The sequence below is a fragment of the Pipra filicauda genome, unplaced genomic scaffold (genome assembly GCF_003945595.2).
Source record: "Pipra filicauda isolate LSUMZ 115617 unplaced genomic scaffold, ASM394559v2 scaffold102_size2360937_pilon, whole genome shotgun sequence".
Lineage (NCBI taxonomy): Eukaryota > Metazoa > Chordata > Aves > Passeriformes > Pipridae > Pipra > Pipra filicauda.
Window position 1 is genome coordinate 399,825 of NW_024103463.1, and position 22,604 is coordinate 422,428.

Consider the following 22,604-nt stretch of genomic DNA (forward strand, 5'->3'; position numbering starts at 1 on the left):
CTCAGCGGTGCTGCTGGGGGCAGATGTGCACTAAGGTACCCTTCTCACACAAGGCTTATCTTCCCTTGTTAGCTCAGATGATGAGATGTTCTTTGATACAGAACAAGAAAGGGGCTGGCTTGCAAATGTCCAGTAACCTCTCAGATTCCCTTTATTCCTGCCATTTGACTTACTGCTGTTTACCACGTGCCACCTCATAGAGAAAAGCATACCTTTCTTCCTAATGAAGTTCAACCCTGTAAAGTTTATTGGAACAACCTTTGTCAAAACTTCTGGGTAGATGCTTGAGTCAATTAGAAGAAAAAAAAAAAAGAATGGGCAGTCCCAAGTCTAAAATCCCCTCGTATTTGTTCCTGAATTTACACATCACAGCACAGTGATATGTGGATTCTTACTAGATACTGCTCAGAATGTTGTCTGTATATTTTAAAAATTAGTTGCTCATTGTTGCAGAAAAAAACAGTGTTGTGCAAGGGACTGGCAGTCAAAACACCCAGTACTGATGTTCTTGGCACTGCCTTGCTTTGTTCTCTTGGACAGATTGCTTAACTTCTCTGTGCTTTGCTTTCAGATTTGTAAAATGGGGGAGCTCCTCTTTGGAAAACACTTTGGGATGCTGTGGTAACTGGCTAGGGGGCATCTGCTTTGCAGGGCAGAAATGTAATTGTAGCTCATGTGGGCTTATCCACACCGTACTCAGGGTATCTGACTGCAATCCTGTCAGTACTGCAGCTATGACAGCACAGAACTTGGTGAACACTAATAAGCCATATATTTACAAGATTCCAGACACCTTCTGTAGCCCAGCATGATCCCAAGCTGTCACTGCTACACTGGTCTGAGCGTCTGAGCCAATTAGTCCCAATAATTCCTGGTATGTCGGCATGAGCTGCAGTCACACCTCTGATAGACACTGGTTATTAAGTGCCTGAAAAAGGTGATTGTCAAAACCTGCATGCTTGGAGGGTGGTTCATTCACGTCTGTATTAATAATACAAAATTATTTTTTATAAGACTGCAACATTTGTTAAAAAACCTTTAAAACTGGTATCTGTGGAGGAGCCTCTGAGAGGTGTATTCCTGTGTATTAACAGTAATTGAGAAACTGTTAACCTGCAATACTTTTAATTTCTGCATGACAGCTTTCCCCTCATAGGCATTGGGGCCATTTCAGACCCCTCCCTTTATACCTTCCCCCGGGTTAAGTTTTTTATTTATGAAATTTCAAGATTGTCTGAATCAAAGAGTTTCTCATTTGGTCAACAGGGAGAATATGTCTCCTGCCTTTTATCTTTGCTTCGTCAGATGTCAGACACTCACTTCCAGCACTTACTGGACAACTTCCAAAGCAAGGATGAACTGAAGGTACACCAGGATACGATGTTTGTAGGGCGATTCCCTCAGAATGGGAGAGCAGAGGGGAATCTCTCCCCCATCACTTGCTCTGCTGATCATTCCCATCCACTGGCACTCTGTTCAGGGATCTTCCTTTCACTTTTGTAATCAGAGGTGTTGTGTCGCAAGAAACATTTAAGACCACAGGGCACCGAATTAGCTTTATAACAGCAAATAAAGTCCCAAGATAGATTTGTTCGACATAAAGGATGTCGTAATTGTACCATATAAAACACGCTCAGAGGAACAGGGCTTTTTTTAATCCTGTGAATGTGAAGTCAGTTGTTGTAAAGCATTTTACTAGATGTTCAATATGCATTGGAGCTTTCTTACAAAGAGCATTGATTTTATGCCAAAAGAGAATTTCAGGCCTTTTGGGGGATACAAATGTCTCTAGCAGATGAAATCTTTTTTGGGAAAGCAGTAACCTTACCACTCTACTTGCTGCACCCTTCTTTGTGAACATTAACTTAAATTAGGGCTCTCCAGGAACAGCAGGGGTTGAGGAGGGGTGCACACCTCACTGGTGGCTTTTTGCCTCTGACATTTTGAAATGGCACATCTCACAAAAGCAGAAACTTTTTACCTTGGCTTCCATTGGGAGGAGGAGTATCTCCAATGACAGCCTGTTTAAAAGACAGAATAATCTTATAAATAAAGACAAGCTTTTATGTAAAATGCTTTTGGTTAGCATGGCACTCACTAAAATATACACAACAAGAACAATGTGATGTGGCAGGAACTTCTGTTGCCTTAAGAAATGAAATGGAGAAACAGTGAGGAGTGCTTTCTGAATAGGCTTTCAGCTTCTAAATGTGTGTATATAGGGAGGCTGAATAAATCAGGGAGATGAATTTGGGATGATAAAATTCTTACCTTTAGGTCGCAGGAATGAGTGTATCTGAGGTTGATAGTTGTCTGAGATTACTGCCTTTCTGGTAACTTTCAAATGGTTCACAGGAAAATGATTTGGTAAATTAATTCCTATTACATTTTAATATTTATTTTAAAAGCTATCTGAACTATAGTTCTTATGTCAGACCCATGAAAAAGGTCATTGAACTGAAATTTGTCTTTACGGCCATAAGAACAAACACTGTTGCATCTCTGATAATCTGAGGGTCTGTTCCAGGAGAGGAACAAAGGCTGAAGATTTTATATCCAAATGTTTTTTCAGCTCTCAGTTGACCTAATAAAATATATTGCTTTTTTTTCCCCTTTCAGATATTACTATAATAATATTTTCAGTATTTTTTCTGGCATGGAAAGGCATTATGTTCACTTATCACTGTTACACAAAGGGCAAAATAAGGCCAAAAGTCAAGGACCTTCTAATGCTTCACTCCGTGCTCAGTTACACCAGGATATTAATCACACACCCCCCATTAAGGCATAATGGTAGGATGGTTTTGGTGAAACCCTGTGCTGTTACTTTCTGTGCCATCTTGATTTTATGTGGAAATAAAACAATAAAATCATAATTTGCGAAAATTTGGCATGTTTAATCCTCACTGTTGTTCTGTACAGACATAGAGGTGCAGGTAGTCAAAAACCAGCAATGTCTTCAGGTTTGGGGATTTTTTTTGGAAAGCAAATATTCACCTGAATGAGAGCTCTTTGCTGCTGCATGTTGCCAGAAATGGGGTTTTCAGTTACTATTTTAAAAAGAGTGTGTAGGAGTTTTATTGGGCTTGGGTGTGTGGTTTGTTCTCGAATTTGTGACGTAAGTGCAAAGAGATTTGGACAGATGAATTAATTAAGTGAATGCATAAATAAGTGATCATGAGTCCAGTATATTTGAAAATAGCTGCAAATTGACACTGGAACTCTCTGTGATAATGTGAGAAGTCATATACAATTATGCACATAGGAGGATTTTCATCTTACTGTAGAAGTTAAGATTTAAAAGAAGTTGCAACTTGTTCGGTACGTATTAGATGCAAACAAAAGGAACAGAGCCATATCCAAAAATATATAGCTTCCATTTTCCAGCTGAATGGCCTTGCAACACAAAGCTCAAGTGGAACACGCTTAGTTGAATTGCCTTTCTTGTAGTCAAGAAAATAGATTAATCTGCAGCTGCTGGGGATGTTTAATTTTTTTCCCCTGTGTGACAGGAGTTCCTCCTGAAGATTTTCTGTGTGTTTCGGAACCTGATGAAGATGAGTGTCTTTCCTCGAGACTGGATGGTGATGAGGTTGCTCACCAGCAAGTAAGTAGAGAAGCAGGTGCAAAGTGTTGACATTTCTGTGTCACAATTCAGGCAGTTAAAACCTGTGATGCTGTGTTTCATCAGGCTGGGACCAAGACAGGAATTCTGTAGTGCTCATCCTTGTTCTGCTGTCATTTTAACACTCTGGACCAAACCTCTGTGTTTGTTCTGTTTGTTAAATGTCGCTGTTGGAACGGACACGACACTGAAATCCACTAGAAAGGTTTATTGAAGAGAAGAAAGCACCAGCTTGCACTTTTACAGCTCCTTTTATACATTTCTTAGGCACAGGTATTCTTTACAGATAGGTTAATTTCAAACACAGCAACACAATCTCAGGGCTGATAGGTTGACTCTGGCAGTTTTTCTTTCCCACAGTCTCTCTGCACATCTGTTCTGTTATCTTTTATGTTTACGTCTTGCTCAGTCACTTTATCCAAAACAAGTTCTTGTTTCTCACGGACAGCTTTCCTCCTGGTGCTTTTCCCTTCTTTCAGGGTACATGGATAAGTTTGTCAGGGCTAATGCCTTCGTTCTCAATCGTATTCTCATTCCATGTTAGGGTCTCGGTCCAGCCGAAATTCCCCACAGTTAAACTCTGCCAGTGTTCACAGACATCAAAGAGTTGGAAGTTCAGAGCCAAAGATGAGGGAGCTGCCCTGAGAGTGAGCTCCCCACACCAAGGGCTGCTAACAGGCCTCTCCCTCCCCTGCTCAGGGAATCATTGCATTGAACATCTGTACCTTCCCATAAACATCACCCCTGAACCGACCTGGAGGGAGGACTCAGGTATTTTGGAAAGGGAGGAGCAGAGCCCAGCGATGGCACCAGAGCATTACACACAGAGATACTTCTCAATGCAGTTGTTATCTCCCATATTAATGCTTTGTTTTGTCTCAGTTTGCTTGTGATGGGTTAAGCTCTGTGCTGTTGGGCTTGGCAGCAGTGCTCAACCCAGGGTGGCTGGAATTATTTAGTAGTCTCCTTAGCTAAACTGGCTGTGGAATTACCACTGACTGAAAGACAACCAGAGGGTTCCCATTACAAGGAAACCCCATGGAAGTGTTCCTAAGGGCTGCCTGCTCAGCTGAGCTGAATGCTCTGAGTCCCCCCTGCTAATGAGAAGTGAAAGCAGTGCATTGCAGTATTTCAAGCGTAAAGACTCAGTGAAGTTCTGTAGGAAAAGAAAAGCCCACGTGAGAGAGCAGCTCCCTCAGATGCTGCAGGTTATCCCTTCCTTTTGGTGTTATTTTGCCACAAACCTTTGCACTCACAGGTATATTTAGAAGTGTTACTGGAGTATTGCTTGCATGTGAATCAGATGTGCTCGCTTTTTTGATACTATTACTGCCTTATCTACATGGTATTTATTAATTCCTGAATTTATCACATGCCTTGATTGCCTTTCACTAAGGTGTATTTAGCCACCCACAAAAAAACCCCACAGGATCAAAAACTGGCAAAATACAAATATCTTGAGTTGAATGTGAGGCCAGACAAAGGACCATTGTATAGCAAAGAACAAAGATAGCTCAAACTTTTTGAGTTGCTCTTCTCTGGGGAAAAAAATAAATCTTTCTGCGTAAAATAAGAAGCAGTGTCTTCTTCCATTTCGTTGGAGGTCATAGGGCCCAGCCATGCAAAATAGACAGGATTTTAAATGCTACTGTGTGAATTTCAGAAGTTACAATTATGGTGAAGGTTCTTAATTTTGTATGTTCATTAAAGCACAGAAAGAAAGGTGATTTCTGTGCAAATCTCACAGTGATTACAAAAAGAATGCTCATCTCTGTACCTAAAGTTAAACCAGCACCACCAACCACTGTAAAATGTTGTACTCCAGATTCAAATGTTCTCTTTTTGTTTTCTTCTCTTTGTTTTTGCCTGCAGTATCATAGTTACAACAGTTCAGTACCTGTCTTCTGCACTGCATAAGAATTTCACAGAAACAGACTTCGATTTTAAAGTAAGAATTGATTCTCAGAAAACATTCTGACATCGTTTTAAACCAGCAGCAATAAAGGAGCAAGAACTGCTCTCTGCATTAGCTGATTATATTTGCAACGTTTATCTGGGTGTCTGTGAGGAAGATGACCTGATAAAGGACAGGGGTGGGAATCTGCTGTGGAATGCAGGGGAAGTAGAACAGATACAGCCTGAGATGAAATCAGGGAGATTGAGCCCTTTGTAAAGGAAACAACTATCTCCATGAGCAGTGGAGCTAATGGAATGTGCTGGCTTCCAGACTGATGGCTGATGGAATGGAAACTCAGGCAATGCTCCTCCTGAAGTTGGGGTATTAATGGTCTTCCTCTCCCAAAGGTCTCTCATTCTGGCTGCTGACATAAAAAGGGGAGGAACACGGGGTCTTAGACAGTGTTGTCCCTGTGTCTGATGTAGTTGAAGATGGGCAGCAAGTTAGTAGGGCAAAGCTGCCAGAATGTCCCTGGGGACATGTGCACACAGGAGGGCTCAAGTTTTTTAAGTTCTTAGTAGGTTTTAAATAATCCATTAATATCCTTAAGAGTTTAGTATCTCCATTGTAAGATATATAGTGATTAAGTTAAGTCTTGATTACAAAAAGGATCATATGTCTTTCTACACTTGTTTAAAGCTTAGTCCTTGGAGTGTGATGTTACAAAATTCTTTCCCTTGTCACAGGTCTGGAACTCTTATTTCAGCCTGGCAGTTTTGTTTATAAACCAGCCAAGTCTCCAACTAGAGAGTGCCACACCTGCCAAGAGGAAGAAGATTCTGGATAAGTAAGGACATATTTTGTTGGGTCCCCACCTCAAAAAAGAGACTTCTTTTTCTGGGATTTATTATGGTACTTAGGAGTGGAAGTGCCTGGGCAATAAATAAGTAGATCTCCTAATACAGTGTTCAGTCAAGTTGTTTGGTATTTTATGTTGACATAGATGTGAACTGAATTTTTTTTTTTTAACAATTGGATTATTTTTTTGTTCACATCACTGCCTTGCCAGTTTTTGTTCCATGGGCAGTTGTGTCTCTCTTCTCTTTCAGATATGGTGATATGAGAGTGATGATGGCATATGAGCTCTTCAGCATGTGGCAGAACCTGGGTATGTCTCTCCCTCCTCTGACCTGACAACCAAAGCCAAAGAAACCCCCATTCCCCCATTTCTGTTGGATTTTCTTTTCTTTTTTTTAACTTTTTGTAGCATTACAGAACACTTTGTTTCTCTGAAGAGGTGTAAAACCAGGAAGGACTTCTCTTCTCCCACCAAAACTGTTCAGCACTGTCCATCATACTTTTTTATTTGAAATAATACATTCTTAGGAATTTGAATGCTTTCTTCTCAGATGTGACAGTGGCAGGGAATTTTTCACAGCTGTAACCAACTTTATAATTTTTTAGATGATTCAAAATTATAGACCCACAGAATCATTTAGGTTGGAAAAGACACTTTTAAGGTCATCAAGTCCTGTCATTAACCCAACACTGCCAAGTGCATGACTAAGCCACAGCTGTGTGTGTTTGATAATAAAGCCCAGCAGTGGAATACAGTAAAGCTGCTTTTTTTTGGTGTCTTCAGGTATTTAGTATGCATAACAAATTCTATGTTACTACTTTAAAAATTAAGAAAAAGAAAACAGAAACCCCAACCCAAAACCTACAAGAGCCCTGCCCACAATAACACAACGTTTGTGCTGAATTTACAACTTCTGCAATTCGTTTGACCTAGACATTTTACAAAATGGGAAAAATTATATCTCCCCACAGGTCTCAAAAGGGAAATGGAAGTTTTTCCCCTGGGACTTGCACTTTTAGAAGTGTGCTGAGGCAGTCTTGGGTTTGGGTAATTCGGGATTTAGAAGAGTCAAATAACATCTGAACTGAATCAGAGCAAGTCCAGCTGGGCCAGTATCCTGTCTCCATCAGGGACCAAAAGGAATACCTATGGAAATGTTTGAGAAGGAAGCATTTAGTATTCTAGAGGAAAATACCAAAATCTTTGCTGATGGAGATCACAAATACAAAGAACAGGTGAATCATTAAGAGGGCAAAGGAATGATACAATTCAAAATGGATAACTTGATAATGTGGCTACAATATATTCAAAAAGCCAGAAATTAACCTTTTATGTGTAGGAATGCAGGTAGGAGTGCTGTTCAAGAAAACAAAGACTACAAATGTATCATGCTGGTAGTCAGCTGAAGGGGAGCTATCTGTAAAATGCCACTGTAATCTTTGAGAAAATCTGCAAGAATTTTAAGTAAGAGAAGAGAATAACATTAGTGCAACAGTTTTTTTCATAAGTGTACTTGATTCTAGATGATTTTCCCTGGCCCTGCCTTCTACAGCTTAAAAAAACAACCAAACACAAAAACAAAGCCAACCCAAAAGGAAGGCAAGTTGGGCAGAGTTCAGACAACAGTCAGGAAGAAGACTATGGAAGCAAGAAAATGCCTTATTCTGTGATGATGAATAAGGCTGGTCTGTCTGGCACAACTGAGATGATACAGCCAGAGCTGGTCAGAGTTCCAGAGCATCTCTGTGGGAACAGAAGATAACAGATAACCAGAAAGTGATGCACAAACTCAACTGAGAAGTGAGAAGCTGGTTTTAGACATGTAGATACAGATATTTATCACTGAATGCTGTTCCAAACGTGGCTCCTTTGAGTTACTCCCTGTGACTGTGCAGTGACGTGGCACAGAAGAGGCTGTCAGCAAAATGCCTCGGGATTCTGTTGGAGCAGCAATTCCACTTGGTCTCAAGTCTGTTGGGAAACTGGAACTGCCACAGCACCAAAGGATGAAGAGCTCTGTAGTTCTTTGAAATCTAAATGTGTTCTATTAACTACTGTTGTTCTCACCAGCCCTTTCAAAATCTTCTTCATGAATCAGAAGTATCCCTGGCCTCTTTTCCCCCAGTTAGTATGTTTTAGTTTGGTTATTTCTGACAGTTTGAATTCCTTTGCAAGTAAAATGCACTGACAATTCTTGCTGAAGGCTTTCTCAGTGAAATTAAAAATGCTCTTAGAGACTTCACAAGGTGTAAAGCAAATACAGGTTTTTCATTCCTTTCAGGAAAAGAATGTTTGGTTTTGTAATGCCCATGCCTACTACTTTGTACATGTCATTATTGCAGGGGTTCTCTGTTTTCTTAGTGGCAGATAACAAAGGCTTTTATGTAATTACATTTGCTTTGTGTTGTACAGGTGAGCATAAGATTCACTTTATTCCGGGAATGATTGGCCCCTTTCTTGGTGTTACGCTTGTCCCACAACCAGAAGTGCGGAATATCATGATCCCTATCTTCCATGACATGATGGACTGGGAGCAGAGAAAGAATGGCAACTTCAAACAGGTGAAGGCACCTCCCAAGCATTCCCAGTATTCCTTTTTTTGCTCTGTTTGTCTGCAGTGTCCAGCTGGAAGCAAGGAGTTTGTATTTGTTGACCTGTTTCTGATAGTGAAGATGTTGTCAAGTAAATATATATAAAAATAGAAAATTGGAAGCATAATTCACAAAAGTATTACAAGACTCCCAAGATTGTTTAACCAGTGCACTGCAGAGCAAACTGCATTTCCCATGGACATGGAGAAGAGGAGGGATGTGCTCAGCACATCAGAGATGGGGGGGGGGGAGAATTTTTGTAAGTGCTGGGCTGTCAGTGTTCCCACTGGTTTCACTTAGATTATTAGTCAGCCATTGAATGGGCCAGGCTGAGAACCAAAAATGGAGATGTAAGAGTCAGCCAGTATTTTTGAAAACAGTGATCTCTGCTTCTCTGTCTTCAATTTCCAGCTAGGAAGTGGTGTTGTATAATTATATCATTATACCATGCTTTGAAACAGACTTTGGAGCTGTATTTATTTTAAGAAACTGTAGCAGCTCTCCTGGAAGGGTTAAGTCCAGTGACAGCTCTGCAGTTTCCACCTGCTGTGAGCTGTGATTGCAAATCAGGGAGAGAAATCTTCATCATTCTGTTTCCCAGTCGTGGTCAGAGAACTGCTAAATTTTCCACTGCAAAACAGATCCTGAAGTGCAAAGCATTGATAATGAAGGATTGGCTTAGACTGGATCCTCAGATGACAGTGTTTCATTGTCATTGTGCTGGGGCAAGTATCTGCAGAGAAGTGCTCTGAAGTAGTAAATCATCATTAAATTATCATAATTCATGTGATTAATTATTATTCACACAGTCATTACAATGCCAGATCTAATCTATCATTCCAGGAGAACAGCAGACCTTTCCCATAACCTGATCTATTAAAGGCTGTGTGGAAAAACATTATCAGGAGCTTATGCTTTTCTTCCTCTTCAACTCCCCTGATTGCTACTATTGTTATTATGTAGTACTATTATTATTGCAGTGGCATTTGATCATGGTCCTCTTTTCACTTGTTTTAACATAACAATAGAACAGTCCCTGCTCTGGCATTTACAGTTACAAACACCTACAGTCATCTTCAAGTTTCTGGACCTGTTTATATTTTTTGTATCAAGATGAGCTCTTCATAATCTTCATTTAGTTTTTATGCTCACTAATGTATTCTGAACTACAGCTCCAAGAATATTTCTTAAATTACCTGTGGAGCAAATTTCCACAGTGTTTTATGAAGCATATATCATAACTTTCCAAGGTTAAAGATGGAATAATCATCTGTATTACTAAGAATGAAATAAATAGTTAAATAGCACAAGATAGCACAAGATATAATAAACCTCATTAACAATATCTGCTGGAACCAGGGAGTTATTTGCTTTGCAGTGTAATGCTGGATAGCTGGACACAGGAATTACTGATTTCTGTCAAGTCATTGTAGATCACAAGCAAAGGGAGGGTGTTTTAATTGCAAGCTTCTCTTCACCTTTTGAATACTCAGCTGGTTGTCAGAAAATATAAAAATCCTGGAAATTAATTTTCAAACCTTTTTTATTTTCTTCAGTAGCTCATGTTTTAACAAGGTTGATTTTCAGCGAGGCTGGATAACAATGCAGTCTGATTCAGGGATGAAGTCAGGTCTCCCTTTAATGATTTCAGCAGCAAGAGCACCAACTCCATTTGTGTGCCACTGGGTGAATTGCTTTTCCTTCTCATCTTTACTTCTTTTGCAATTTGGCAGCTGAAAAACATAGAGAAGCTCAAGCTATGCTTGTCTTTAAATAAAAACAAGCCATGTTCCTGCAAATGGTTTCAACCTTTGGGAACCTCTGTCTTCATTTGTACTGAAAGTGTTTTTTCTGCAACATTTCCCAGACTACTTGAAATTGTTTTGTTTAATGTTAGATACATTGATTTCTGCACTTGAATCAATTTTATGAGAATATCTGATATCAAACTTGATAATAGGATGTATTAGATTTAGGGTGGGAATTATATGTATTCAAAACATTTCTAAAATAAGAGAAACATAGTAATGCTGTTGTGGCCCTTTATATAAGTGTGAAAAGCAAATGTGTCATGTAGGCATAGAGAGGCTTGACAAAACAGGGTTTAATGAACAAATAATCTTACAATATAACGATGCCTGGGTGTGGGAAATCAATCACCTCCCAGCAGAACCACCACAGCAGCCCAGTGGTGATGGATGTTCTGTTGTGGGACAGGATTCAGTTTACCTGAGGTTCATTGAAAGTGTGTCTGAGTGATTGATTTGATCCCTTTTCCTCCAGGTGGAGGCCGAGTTGATCGATAAGCTGGACAGCCTGGTGTCCGAAGGAAAAGGTGATGAGAACTACAGGGAACTCTTCAGCCTGCTGTAAGCTCTGCCACCTTCTGCTCCTCTGTCTGCAGGGCCAGGGAGAGTCAAAGCACTGAGCTGTGGAGAGGGCACTGAGCTGTCAGCCACAGCACTGATCTCTGGAGAGGGCAGGAAAGGGCCTCCTGCCAGGTTTTCATGGCATGGCTCAGGGAAGTAGAAATACATCACTTACATCAATTACATTTCTGAAAAGAATATAAAACCCTCAATTCTTTGTGTTCTTTCTGTGACATCTAATGTCAGGCTGCACAGGTAAGTAGTTATCATCCTCCTATCAAAAACTGATTTGCTAGAGGAACAGGTGCCCTTGTTTTTCCACAGCAGTAAATGAAATCCTGGCCTCAGCATTGTTTAGAGACACAGTGCACTGCAAGTCAGACCTTGTTGGAGCAAAGGAGATTTTCCTCATCATTTTCTTTTGCTTCCAATTTTTGAAGGCCATGTTTTGGTTGGTTCAGCAGTTGCTCCCTCCAGAGTCCATCATGACACTCTATCTCCACTCCCTTTCACACCAACAATTTGTACCCACAAGGATAAACTTGAAGACTTTATGTCTGACTTTACACTTAGTTATCTTTGAGTATTGATCTGTCTCCAAATTTCATTTCCAATGATCCTATTTTATTTCAAAAGGACTTACTTTGAACTCTTGACAGTCCAGAGCAGTTAATCCAAAGCTGTTAATATCCCAGTGAGCCAGAGGGATCATTAGCACAATTTTAGCCATATATTCCAGACAGTTTTATGTGCCCCCCAAGAGCACACCGGCCATTTGAGGCATAAACTTCTGTTTTGCCAGAACCAATACTTGTATTTTTGAATTTGCAATTGCACATTCATTCATTGCAAGCTAGATAATCCTGCCCTTCCTATATGCATATCCTCAAGAAGTAAGTAAATGTATTCGGTTTGGATTTGTGTATATTCAGCCTTGGGAAGCCTGGTACCTTATGAGTACAGATAACACAAAGCTATTTCAGGGATAAAGGAAAGAAAATATCGATTTATGGTTTATTTTAATTCACCTCCAAGAGGAATAGTGTGCAGTTCCAGTTGAAGACATTTGTTACCTGAAATGTTAAGAATTCAAGGACTGTAGCTTGTTACTTATTTTTAGATGATAGTGACTGGATGTATTACCAAGAAACACAGCCTGGAATTCCAGCAACCAACCTGTTAGTTTATATTTGCCAGTAAGTGTTCTGAGAACAAGGTGAGGAAACAATTTGAGGAAACAATTTCACAAATTAATCAATGCTATGTGAAAAAACAGTTGAGCCTGAATTCTACTGTCCAGCTACACTGCTGGAAAGGGAACTGGCTCCCTTGGCTGGAAATAATCCAGTACAGAAGAGTTTGCCTGACATCCAGCAGAATTTCTTTCCTAGAAGTGGAGAGTCCTTTGACTGGAAATCCAGTTTCAGGAAAGTAGCATCTAAATTTCCTTTCTTTCTTCACTTTTTAAATACAATTTTCAGTGTTGTAGCTTTCTCTCATCCCTCACAGCTCTCTCCCTGAGATGGGTGCTTGCTGTACTGTCTAATTTGCTAGGCAGGAACAGGTTGCCTTTATTTCCAGTTTAATTAAATTGTGATTCAGGGTTGGTTGGTTGGTTGCTGATTAGAGATGAAAGTTTACAGAGGGATGAGCAAAGAAGAAGTATTTGCAGTAGGTTTAGACTCCTTTCCAATTTCTGACTGCAGTTACCAGTGTTTAAGCTACAGGTAATAACGTGGGAATCAAGTATTGCTGTGAGTGTTGCTCTTTCATATCTTTTAAATGGCAATGTGAGGATATTTTTCCTTCCCCTGTCAATTCTGTAATCTCCTTGTCTTTGCTTCCTGCTGCCTGGAGTAGAACCCAACTCTTTGGGCCTTATCCCAGGTAAGATGGTAATTCTGTGAATTTTTTTATGAGGGAGAAACCAAGTTGCCTGAAGCAGTCTGCATGCACTGTGCCATTCCCCTGGAAGCCTCACCTGCTGTCTTTCCATCTCCAAACAGTTTGCTGGAGAAGATTGAGCAGGAAACTTGGCGGGAGACTGGAATCTCTTTTGTTACATCAGTTACTCGCCTCATGGAGCGTCTGCTTGACTACAGGTACCTGGCACCACCAGGAATGCATTCCGAGCATAAGTTTGTGAAGACTTAGTACCAGATTCCTACAGGGAATATTTTTAATCTGTAGTTTTGTACTAAAGTTTGTTCAGGTTGCTAAAACACTAATTCCTTCCATCATTGAAATGATCTCAACTAGTTCAGCAAAATAGATGCTAAATGCAAGAGTGATCTCAAAAGCCCTGGTGAACCAAGGGGTGCTGGATGCCTCCTCCAGGCATGCAGGGGTGGAGAACTTCACCTGTGGGAAGTCTGCCATGTCAGCTGGTGACTCCTGTGCAAGATTCCTCTATAAACTGGGCAGCCTTCATTTAATTTTGGACTGAAGTTTGCAGGCCTGTCCTGTCAATGCAGCTGAGCTTTGACTCAGTTACCAGAAGTATTTTAACTTCAGATATATATAAACACACAGAGAGCTTTTGTACAATAATAGACAATTTGAGCCCATATAGAACTGGCCCAGATATTTCTATCTTTAGCCTGCTGACAAGAGTTCAAATAAATTTTTCTTCTGCTGCTGCTGCTGCTCATTAGAGGTGAAAACCCTGGGACTGGGCTGGGTGTTCTGCTGTCCCAAATCCTTTCCTGTGCTTTTTAGTTTGCTCTTTTCATTATCCCTACCACTTTGATCCAATCTCCTGGTTTTTTTCCCAGCAACAACCACTCTACTGTGCACAACCAGGTATTGGAGACACACTTAAAGGGAACGCAGGGGAGCTGGTTTGGGGTTTTTTTTAATGAAATTTGCTATCAACACAACAAGGCTGGTTCTCAGATACAAACATGTAAGAGAACATTTAAGTTCTCACATCATTTAAGCCATAAAATGGAAAGTTCTCTTAGAGGAACGTTATAAGATGAAGTATATGATGAATTGTTTGTGATCTAGGGAAACTCTGGAGGATAACTTCAAATTTGTTTTAAAGGGACAATTTTTGCAGATGTTTGTTTCAACACTGCTCTGCTTTCTTAGGGACTGTATGAAAGGAGATGAAACAGAAAACAAGAAAATCGGCTGCACTGTTAATCTTATGGTAAAGATGTTTCCTTTTTCTCCTTGTGATACTGTGCAATGTTTTTGAAACTGGGTTGGGAGAGTTTGGGATGGGAATCTGTGTCAGGCATTAAATGTAGCTTCAGAATCCAAGCACGGGGATGACAGAACAGAATGAACAGAACTGTGAGGATCCCCTGGAGGTCTCTGGTCCAACTCACTGTTTAAAACGGGGCCAAATAGGTCAGCCTCCTCAGGGCCTTGTCCAGCTGAGTTCTGCATGTCCCTGTGACAAGTTCTACAACCTCTCACACCTTTTCTTTCAGCTTTTTGCTACGTTCACTTTGAAAAAAAAATCATGACACGATAAAATCATTGGGTTAGATCAGTGTGAATGTGAAAAGAATTATTAATTTTCTTTTCAATTAATAATGTGTTCTCTTTTCAAGAGCTTTACACATGCACAGATGCTGCTGATTGTCTTGAACGAAGGAAGAGTCTCAATAAAGAGTAACAGCTCTCTGTCTTCCTTCCCAGAATTTCTATAAATCCGAGATCAACAAGGAGGAGATGTACATCCGCTACATCCACAAGCTGTGTGACATGCACCTGCAGGCTGAGAACTACACAGGTGAGGAAGGCTCGTGTGGGGTCTGCTTGAAATCCTGATGACATTTTTTTACTCTCACAGGGTTATGTAATATCTCATTCATTCTCCTGGAAAAAATCTGTATGAATCAGTTATGGCAGTTGGGAAGGGAAGAAGCTGAGGTGCAATTCTTTCTCTCAAGTGAAATACTGTTTATGCCACACAACCATATTCCATTATACTCCAAATTTTATATAAAAGTGTTCTGTGAGGAAGACTGATCCAAAAAATCACAGCAGTGGAATCAAATTTAGGGGAAGATTAACAAAACCACCATTATATTATCATATGCTGTATTTCCATATTGCAGTGTTGAGGGAGCACTTAGAAAGTGTAGGGACTCTAATTCTGTGTTGTCCAAGCCCTGTTTACAGCTGCAGACCCCAAATCTGGTTACATATCTGAACATCTGACTGTGCATGTAAATCAAGTAGCTGGTAAAAAGAAACTCGACAGATTTGTACTTAAAAGTCGAGTTCATAGGAAACAGCTTTGTGCTGCTATTTTAAGTAATTGAATCATTTAATGATCCTCTAAGACTTTGATTTTTTCCCTCACATTGTAGATCAGAAATCACAGACTATTTAAGAAGCAGGTCTGTGTTTATTTGCTGTCATTGATTCAGTGTTCCTTAATTGCCTTTCCAACAGAGGCCGCATTTACTTTGCTTTTGTACTGTGAGTTGCTTCAGTGGGAGGACAGACCTCTGAGAGAGTTCCTGCATTACCCATCTCAGTCAGAGTGGCAACGTAAGGAAGGTCTGTGCCGTAAGATTATCCATTACTTCAACAAAGGGAAGGTATGCCAACTTCTTCTCTCTTCCAGCAGCTTCCTTCCCTATTCCTGACTGACTTAGGGCTTGCAAGCCATCATCTCAGTTCAGTAGTCTGGAAATAAATTTGTATCAAAAGGTTTTATAACTTGATAAATTGCTTCTTGACTCTCTGGAAAAAAAAAAAAAAGATGAGAAAAGGGATATGGCTGTTTCATGATGGCATTTGGAATGGTTTAGGGAGGCCAACAGGACAAACACCAAAACATTTTATAGCTTTAAACCAAGCCTTGGATCAGTTGATGTGGCAGGATGCCAGTTCCTCAGCTTTTGAGGGGTGGGATTGCATTTTGTAGCTATCTGTGCAAACTGCTGTGCTATGACTCGCTTTAGGACTTGTTTTGTGCTTAAACCTACACCAGGAAATGGCAAGCAAAGCACTGTAGGAGTCCCTTTAGTAAAAAAGATTTAAGTCCTTTCAGAGTCACAGTTATTTTAAAGTGATTTTCAATTAAAATGCAGTTCCATCCACTGCACAAGAAGAAAATCAATCCATTTCAATTTCACATATTCAGTGTGGATTTTCTACAGTTAATTATATTTTATTTCAATTACTGCAGAGGTAGATGGTTCAGTCCCTTGTGTTGTGGCGTTTTGGGAACATTTCAGAGGTGAACCTTAAAAGTAATATCATCTGTTAGAGTATTTTCAAATTTTTCCCTTCTCTAGGAAAATTCCTACAGCTTATGTTATTGGGAGATAACATCTGTATGTGTGCCTCGGGGTTGGTTTTGCCTGTGATGGCAAAGACAGTGGCATTAAATAAAAATGTGAGTTGGTTCATACGGGGCTGCCATTCCAGATAATTCTTTCCTAGCCCTGATAGTAGAGAGTTGCACAGGCATTTTATACAGGACCTGCAAGGGGAGGTCAGATTCCTGTGTGAAGGAAGAAATGGCCTATTTGTGAGGAAGTTATTGATTATGATTTTTTGTGTGTGTATGCCAGAATTGTTCTTTTGTAATAACACTGCATATGGTTCTCTCTTCCATTTCAGAATTTTTCAGGGTTTTCCAGACTGCACTTAAAAAGGAATTACTGACTTGTGCAAATACTGCAGTACTGGACTGTCTGACTAGACAAAGATGATCTAGAGAGTATGGAAAGCAAGGGAGCCTGTATTTTCAACAAAAACAGGGAATCCATATACACACTGAAGGGGAGTAAAAACTTGACAGATGTAATTAGGCTGTAAAACTCCTAGCAGATTATAGAGTGTTAACCTCTTGAGGATGTTTTTGGAATTACTTGACTTTGTGTTTTAATCCTCCTTTATTACAAATGGTAGCTGAATGATTAAATAATCCACTTGAGCAGTGTGTATGTCACTCACACTGTGGAAGTGAAAGGCTGAGAAGCCAAATCCTTCTTTTCAGCCCTCTTCCTGTTGCTTTGTGACAGGGAACAGCTCAGGGAATGGAAGAAACTTGCTTCCCTCAATTTGTGTCTTAGTTTCTTCCTGCACCGCCCTGACATGGCCCCTCAGGTCCTGCAGAGTGGGATTTGTTCTCGTGTCTTCACTTGCATTTCCAGTTACATTTCTCAGGCTGTTCCTGGCCTCTTCCACCAAGTGAGGGGGTCAAGGCAGCATCAAAAGGGTGTAAAATTTCTGCATTTGTTAGGAGGAAAATTTTCTCAGCACAGCAGTGGGGGGAAAATTGGCCACAAGACTGTCTTGTGGTGTGGCCCATGGCAGTGGGTGCTGAACTGAGGGACTCCCACTCTCAGTACTGTCGGCAGCAGCCCTGTGCTGGGAAGGAACAGGGTGTTCCAAAGCCCTTTTTAGCCTTCACAGGTCATGTGCCCCTTCCTGCTGATTTCTGCCATGCTTTGAATTGGTTTATGGCTCAGCTGGCAGCGTGTGCAAGAGCATAACTTGAAACGAAGGTATTTTTAACTCACAGTTATGATTTTGTCTGTTAAAACTCAAGGTTTTGTAGTTGAACAAGACTGTGAACAGAACAGTTTGAACCCAACTGATCATGCTTCTGCACAGCAATAGCTTGAAAACTACCCAACCCTCCTCTGTCCAGTTCACTGCCAGATTTTATTAACTAACAACTCTGACCAGCTCCCATCACAGCATTGCAGTGTGTCCCCTCCTTAGCACCATCCAGGTGCTGAGAGAGACCCAAAGCTGGGTTCCCAAAGCAGTTCATTTTTAGATCATGTGCTCCACAGCCAACATTTGAAGTAATTTCTCTTGTGTAGCCGCGTGTGAACCGTCTTTCCAAAGAAATCTGCACGTTGGGGTGTGAGTAGATAAATAAAGGCTGCCATTCAGAAGTGTTGGTTCCCTCTCCTGGAGCCTCCTGGTGTGCAGTCAGCAGTGCTCACCTGAGAGCTGACAGTGCCACAGGAGAAACTGCAATAGATGTCACATCATTGTGCCTTACAAGTACTGCAGAACGTGCCAACAGATCTGAGGTCAGCAAAGCAGAAAGCAGCAATGAGGGGAATTAACAGTGGAGACATTAGGAAGTTATTTGAAGAGGGAAGTGACACACATAGCACATGGAATTACATATTAAATTTCTGTGCTGTGAAGATGCTACCGATTAACATCACAGATTTTAAAACTGAGGCTCCCAGTGACTTGGATATCCATTAATTTCTTTTCCTCTTAAATATCTGCAAATCCTTTTCTCTCCAAGAAGTTACCTGTTGTGTTTCTTTACTTCTTTAGCTCACCTTTTATCAGCAGAACTCAGCTAGCACAGTGGAATTTCTCAGGGTGGAAACCTAACTGAAACAGAGCCTGAGTTAGGATGACAGGAATGGTATCAAGGTACATGGAGAAGAGGTGGTATAAAGAGGAATTAGATGTGGTTACATGTTGCTCATTTAATTGACATCAGAAAAGGAGCGTGAAAAGGTTCCATCTCTCAGGTCACCTCAAGGGAAGACAGCCAGTGAGCTTTCTGCTTCTGTCCAGAAGGCAGATTAGAGAATTAGATAGGCTGTAACCACAGCATCCCATTTGGAAGTGAGACTGCTCACACTTTGTGAAAAAAAGCCATTTATTCCTGGCCAGATGTTTTAGGAGAGACTTTTCCATCCTTTCAAGTCAACACAGATCAGCTGACGACTGAAAATCTCTGTATAATATCTCAGTAAAGAATGTTAAACTTATAAAAAAATGCAGCAGTGTTTGTGTTTGCAAATTTAAACACTTAATTGGTTGATGTTGTTGATCCCAATTCAGTGGATCAGTTTGTGTGTCATGGACTTTGACAAGCCATGGCAAAAATCCCGTTAATTTGAGATCACAAATACCTCAGTAATATTCTAAGTAGTCAAGTAACTGGTCTTTCAATTCCTTTCCTATTGTATGTATTGTATTGATCTAAATAAATCTCAGACCTCCCATCCTCCCAAACTGCTAATGCTATCAGAATATCTAAATTGATTCTGAAATAATTTTTTATTTAGCAAGTTCTTATGGAAGGTTTTGTGATTAACTGAAGCTAAAGAGTTGTCAGATTATTTTTGTCTCTTTAATTCTTACAAATATCCCTTCTTTTAATAAAAGTTCTTACACTTACTGGTTGTGCTATTCAGATTAAAAAAAGCTTTCCTGATAGTAAGGATGACAGAACAGACACTACAAATGTGTGCTTAAAGGGAGACACTGTGAAGTACTTCATACACTAAAACAGTGTAGAGATTCACTTTTTTAAGTTTCTGTAACCAGAAGACTTTCCTTATTCAGTGCTAATATTCTGCATAAATGCTGTTAATTACTGTTATCAGTAATTTACAATATTGCTATCAATATTCTTAAAACTTAAGGTGATAGGTTAACTCACACATTAATTTTGTTTTCACTACAGCAGGGTCCCAGTTAAAACAAGTGGCATGTTAGCCTAGTAATGCATAATAAAAATTAATCCACTAAAGGCTCAACTGAGACCTTGGTGTTCTAAATAAGTATGGTAAGAAACAGCTACTCCCCAAAAGGCTTCCAGCCTATGCATTTAAAAGGTGATGGAAGAGGAGATTTCAGTGTAAAATGAGCACTCCAAAAAGCCAAGTGAGGTAACAGGGGAGTCTTTCTCTCAGTGTGGGTGTGCCCAAAGTGGGTCTCTTCCCTCGTGACCTCTGGCATGATGAGAGTGGTGTGCTAGGAAGGATTTATTGTGTGAGACTGTGAGCTGAAGAAATGAGTGTTGCATTCGGTTCTGAGTATGGATATTGGCTCTGCAACAATGCAGGTTCATTCTGAGGATATTTTGTCTCTGTACTGGAGTGTTCCCACTGCCTGACAGTTTGTGCTTTCAGCGGGAAGGAGCAGCCTGGGAAGGGGAGAGCACTTTGCTGTGGAGCCAAGCCCTAGCTCTGTATTCCAGCAAAGGAGCTGTTGGGGGTGGGTTGAAGGGGTGTCTAGCAAGAAGAAAAATTGTTAGTTATATTATCTTTCTCCAGATAAGTTCCCAGTCTCATAAATGAACTGTCAGAGCAAGCAGTATGTGTGTATAATTTCCATGGAACATATGCTTCTGTTCCCATCTTTTAGAAGGAATTGATCCGATATTTAATGGAAATTGTTTCATCACGTTACATTTTCACATCTAATCTCTGCCATTTCATACCAAATGAATTCCCAAAATTGAGTTCCCATCTTCCTCTCAGCTGAGTTGGCAATAACATTGTGTTTGCTGTGAGTGTGATTTGCTTTGGCTTCGCAGAGCTGGGAGTTTGGGATCCCGCTGTGCCGAGAACTGGCCATCCAGTATGAGAGTCTCTATGACTATCAGAGCCTCAGCTGGATCCGGGTAAGTAGCTGCACTTCCTTTCCTTGCAGGCTCTTAAATCATTCCCCAGAGGGTTTTGCCCTCCTGCCAGAATATTCTGAATTTAAAAAATAATCATATTCCCTACAGAGCTCCATGGATTTACAGTGACTCCTTTGCCATTGGTTCGTTTTGATGACTTTGTAGGTCCACTGAAATAATTCCTAAGTCTGGTAGCAGTAAAATCCTATGGATATATGGAGACAGCACACATACAGGAGATGGGCTTGCTATTGCAACTGCATATTTACATATATTTTTGCATAAAATATCCTTTTTTAATATATATTTCATTTTAATTCCAAAAACTATCAAGGACAGCTTATCCCTCGGTGATATAAGATGGACAAGAAAGAATGGAGAAGGCAAATATTTATGGCATTCTATCAATTTAGGAGAATCTGGTCCTCTGGTACAACCAAACAAGTGATGAAATCAGGGCACATTTGCAGCATCGTGCTTTAATCAGAAAAAGTCAAAGTTCTGGTTGTTATTTAAAAGCTTTATGAATGTGAAAACAGTTCATATCTCCTGTCCCCTGGGGTAGCATGCTTATATCCAAATTGGAGATTTATGCTGCTTGGATGTATTCTTATGCAGTGGTTTAAATTCTCTTTAAAAGTCAAATTTATTCTAACCTGAAGGTACCTGTCTAACAAGGTCTCATAAACTGCTCTTGTGAAGAACGTGTTTTCTCCAGAGTGGCCCCGAGGAGAGCACGGGTGACCAGCTTGGCTGTGCCCTCTGTGTGCCATTCACACCATCACCACATTCCTTTATGCTTCCTGCAATGATATTGGGACCTTCTCCGTTTTAGAAAAGGAGTTAACATGTGTGGGAACCGAGCACAAACCCTGGATTCAATATTCTGAGTTAGGGTTCCCTGCAGTGGAAGCGATGGTGTCCAAGGGATTCTTCTCCTTAAAGAGGCGTCTTTTTACTGCAGTGCAATTCCTGTGAGCCTTTCAGCTGAGATTTGGTTTGGCAACGGGTCTAGAAATCCCACTCTCGATAGAAATGTTAGCACAGTGCCACAAAACTAGGGATTGGAACTAGAGAAAAGTCCTTTTACTCTTTCCAACTCCCTTTTTCCTCCGTGTTAAACCTTCTGGTGCATGGAGCTGTAGAAGATTTAATTTTGTTTCATCCTTTTTCATGCCCCTCAACTCAATTAAGGCAAACTCAATTGAACTGATGTAATTTTCTAGGCAGTGGTATGGATTTTGAGCTGTAGGAGAGAATAGGACACTGTGAGCCTGTGGATCTTAATCTCAGCTTTGCCATTAATTCTACAATGCAAAGAAAATAACATTCAAGACCTGTTCAATTTTAAATGAGATACAACAGAAAATGTTCATATGTTATCTCTCAAAACGTAAAATGAGTGTGATGATACTCTACTCTGTTCCACCAGACAGACTGGCTTAATTAATAATTTTTATCTTTGACAGAATTTTGGTCTTTTCATAAAAAAACTGTGGGGGTAAAAGAGCAATGGGATATTTTAATGAGTCTTGGGATTCTAATGTAGTGCAGCTTTAAGAGTCTTGACAGCAGCTATCCCTTTCCTCCACAGAAAATGGAAGCTACCTACTATGACAATATCATGGAACAGCAGCGCTTGGAACCAGAGTTTTTCAGAGTTGGGTTTTATGGTCGGAAATTCCCGTTTTTCCTGCGGGTAAGCCAGACTTACACAAAATGTGACACAGTGACTCAGAGTAGCTGCTGAGGCTTTGTATTTTTGTTTTGGAGATACCGTGTCTGCCATGCAGTTTATTTTTCACCCCTGCACTAGTGAAAACAGCTTTCTGGCTGAACTGGAGCATATGGTCCATTGGGAATGTTCTTGGGAACAGAGATCAGAAATTTGAC

The 22,604-nt window shown here is 40.4% G+C and overlaps 1 protein-coding gene and 1 long non-coding RNA gene across 10 annotated transcripts in view; one reads left to right on the forward strand and one right to left on the reverse strand.

Moving 5' to 3' along the window:
• Positions 1-22,604, forward strand: part of DOCK3 (dedicator of cytokinesis 3) — a 190,896-nt gene that overhangs the window by 141,752 nt on the left and 26,540 nt on the right. For 7 of the 9 annotated variants that reach the window (XM_027729947.2, XM_027729618.2, XM_027729774.2 and 4 more), the window contains exons 27-40: positions 1,267-1,365; positions 3,513-3,607; positions 5,498-5,573; positions 6,269-6,369; positions 6,632-6,690; positions 8,794-8,942; positions 11,256-11,341; positions 13,202-13,228; positions 13,348-13,443; positions 14,435-14,495; positions 14,993-15,086; positions 15,755-15,903; positions 20,625-20,711; positions 22,306-22,410. In XM_027729947.2, coding sequence (XP_027585748.1) covers positions 1,267-1,365; positions 3,513-3,607; positions 5,498-5,573; positions 6,269-6,369; positions 6,632-6,690; positions 8,794-8,942; positions 11,256-11,341; positions 13,202-13,228; positions 13,348-13,443; positions 14,435-14,495; positions 14,993-15,086; positions 15,755-15,903; positions 20,625-20,711; positions 22,306-22,410 — 1,284 coding nt within the window. The remainder of the gene's footprint in view (positions 1-1,266; positions 1,366-3,512; positions 3,608-5,497; positions 5,574-6,268; positions 6,370-6,631; positions 6,691-8,793; positions 8,943-11,255; positions 11,342-13,201; positions 13,229-13,347; positions 13,444-14,434; positions 14,496-14,992; positions 15,087-15,754; positions 15,904-20,624; positions 20,712-22,305; positions 22,411-22,604) is intronic. The other 2 variants (XM_027730440.2, XM_027729861.2) reach the window with 1 other exon arrangement.
• LOC113992840 lies at positions 10,498-13,240 on the reverse strand. The gene is made up of 2 exons (XR_003542383.2): positions 11,202-13,240; positions 10,498-10,705 (listed from the first exon to the last, which is right to left on the reverse strand). It is a non-coding gene; the product is annotated as an uncharacterized LOC113992840 (long non-coding RNA).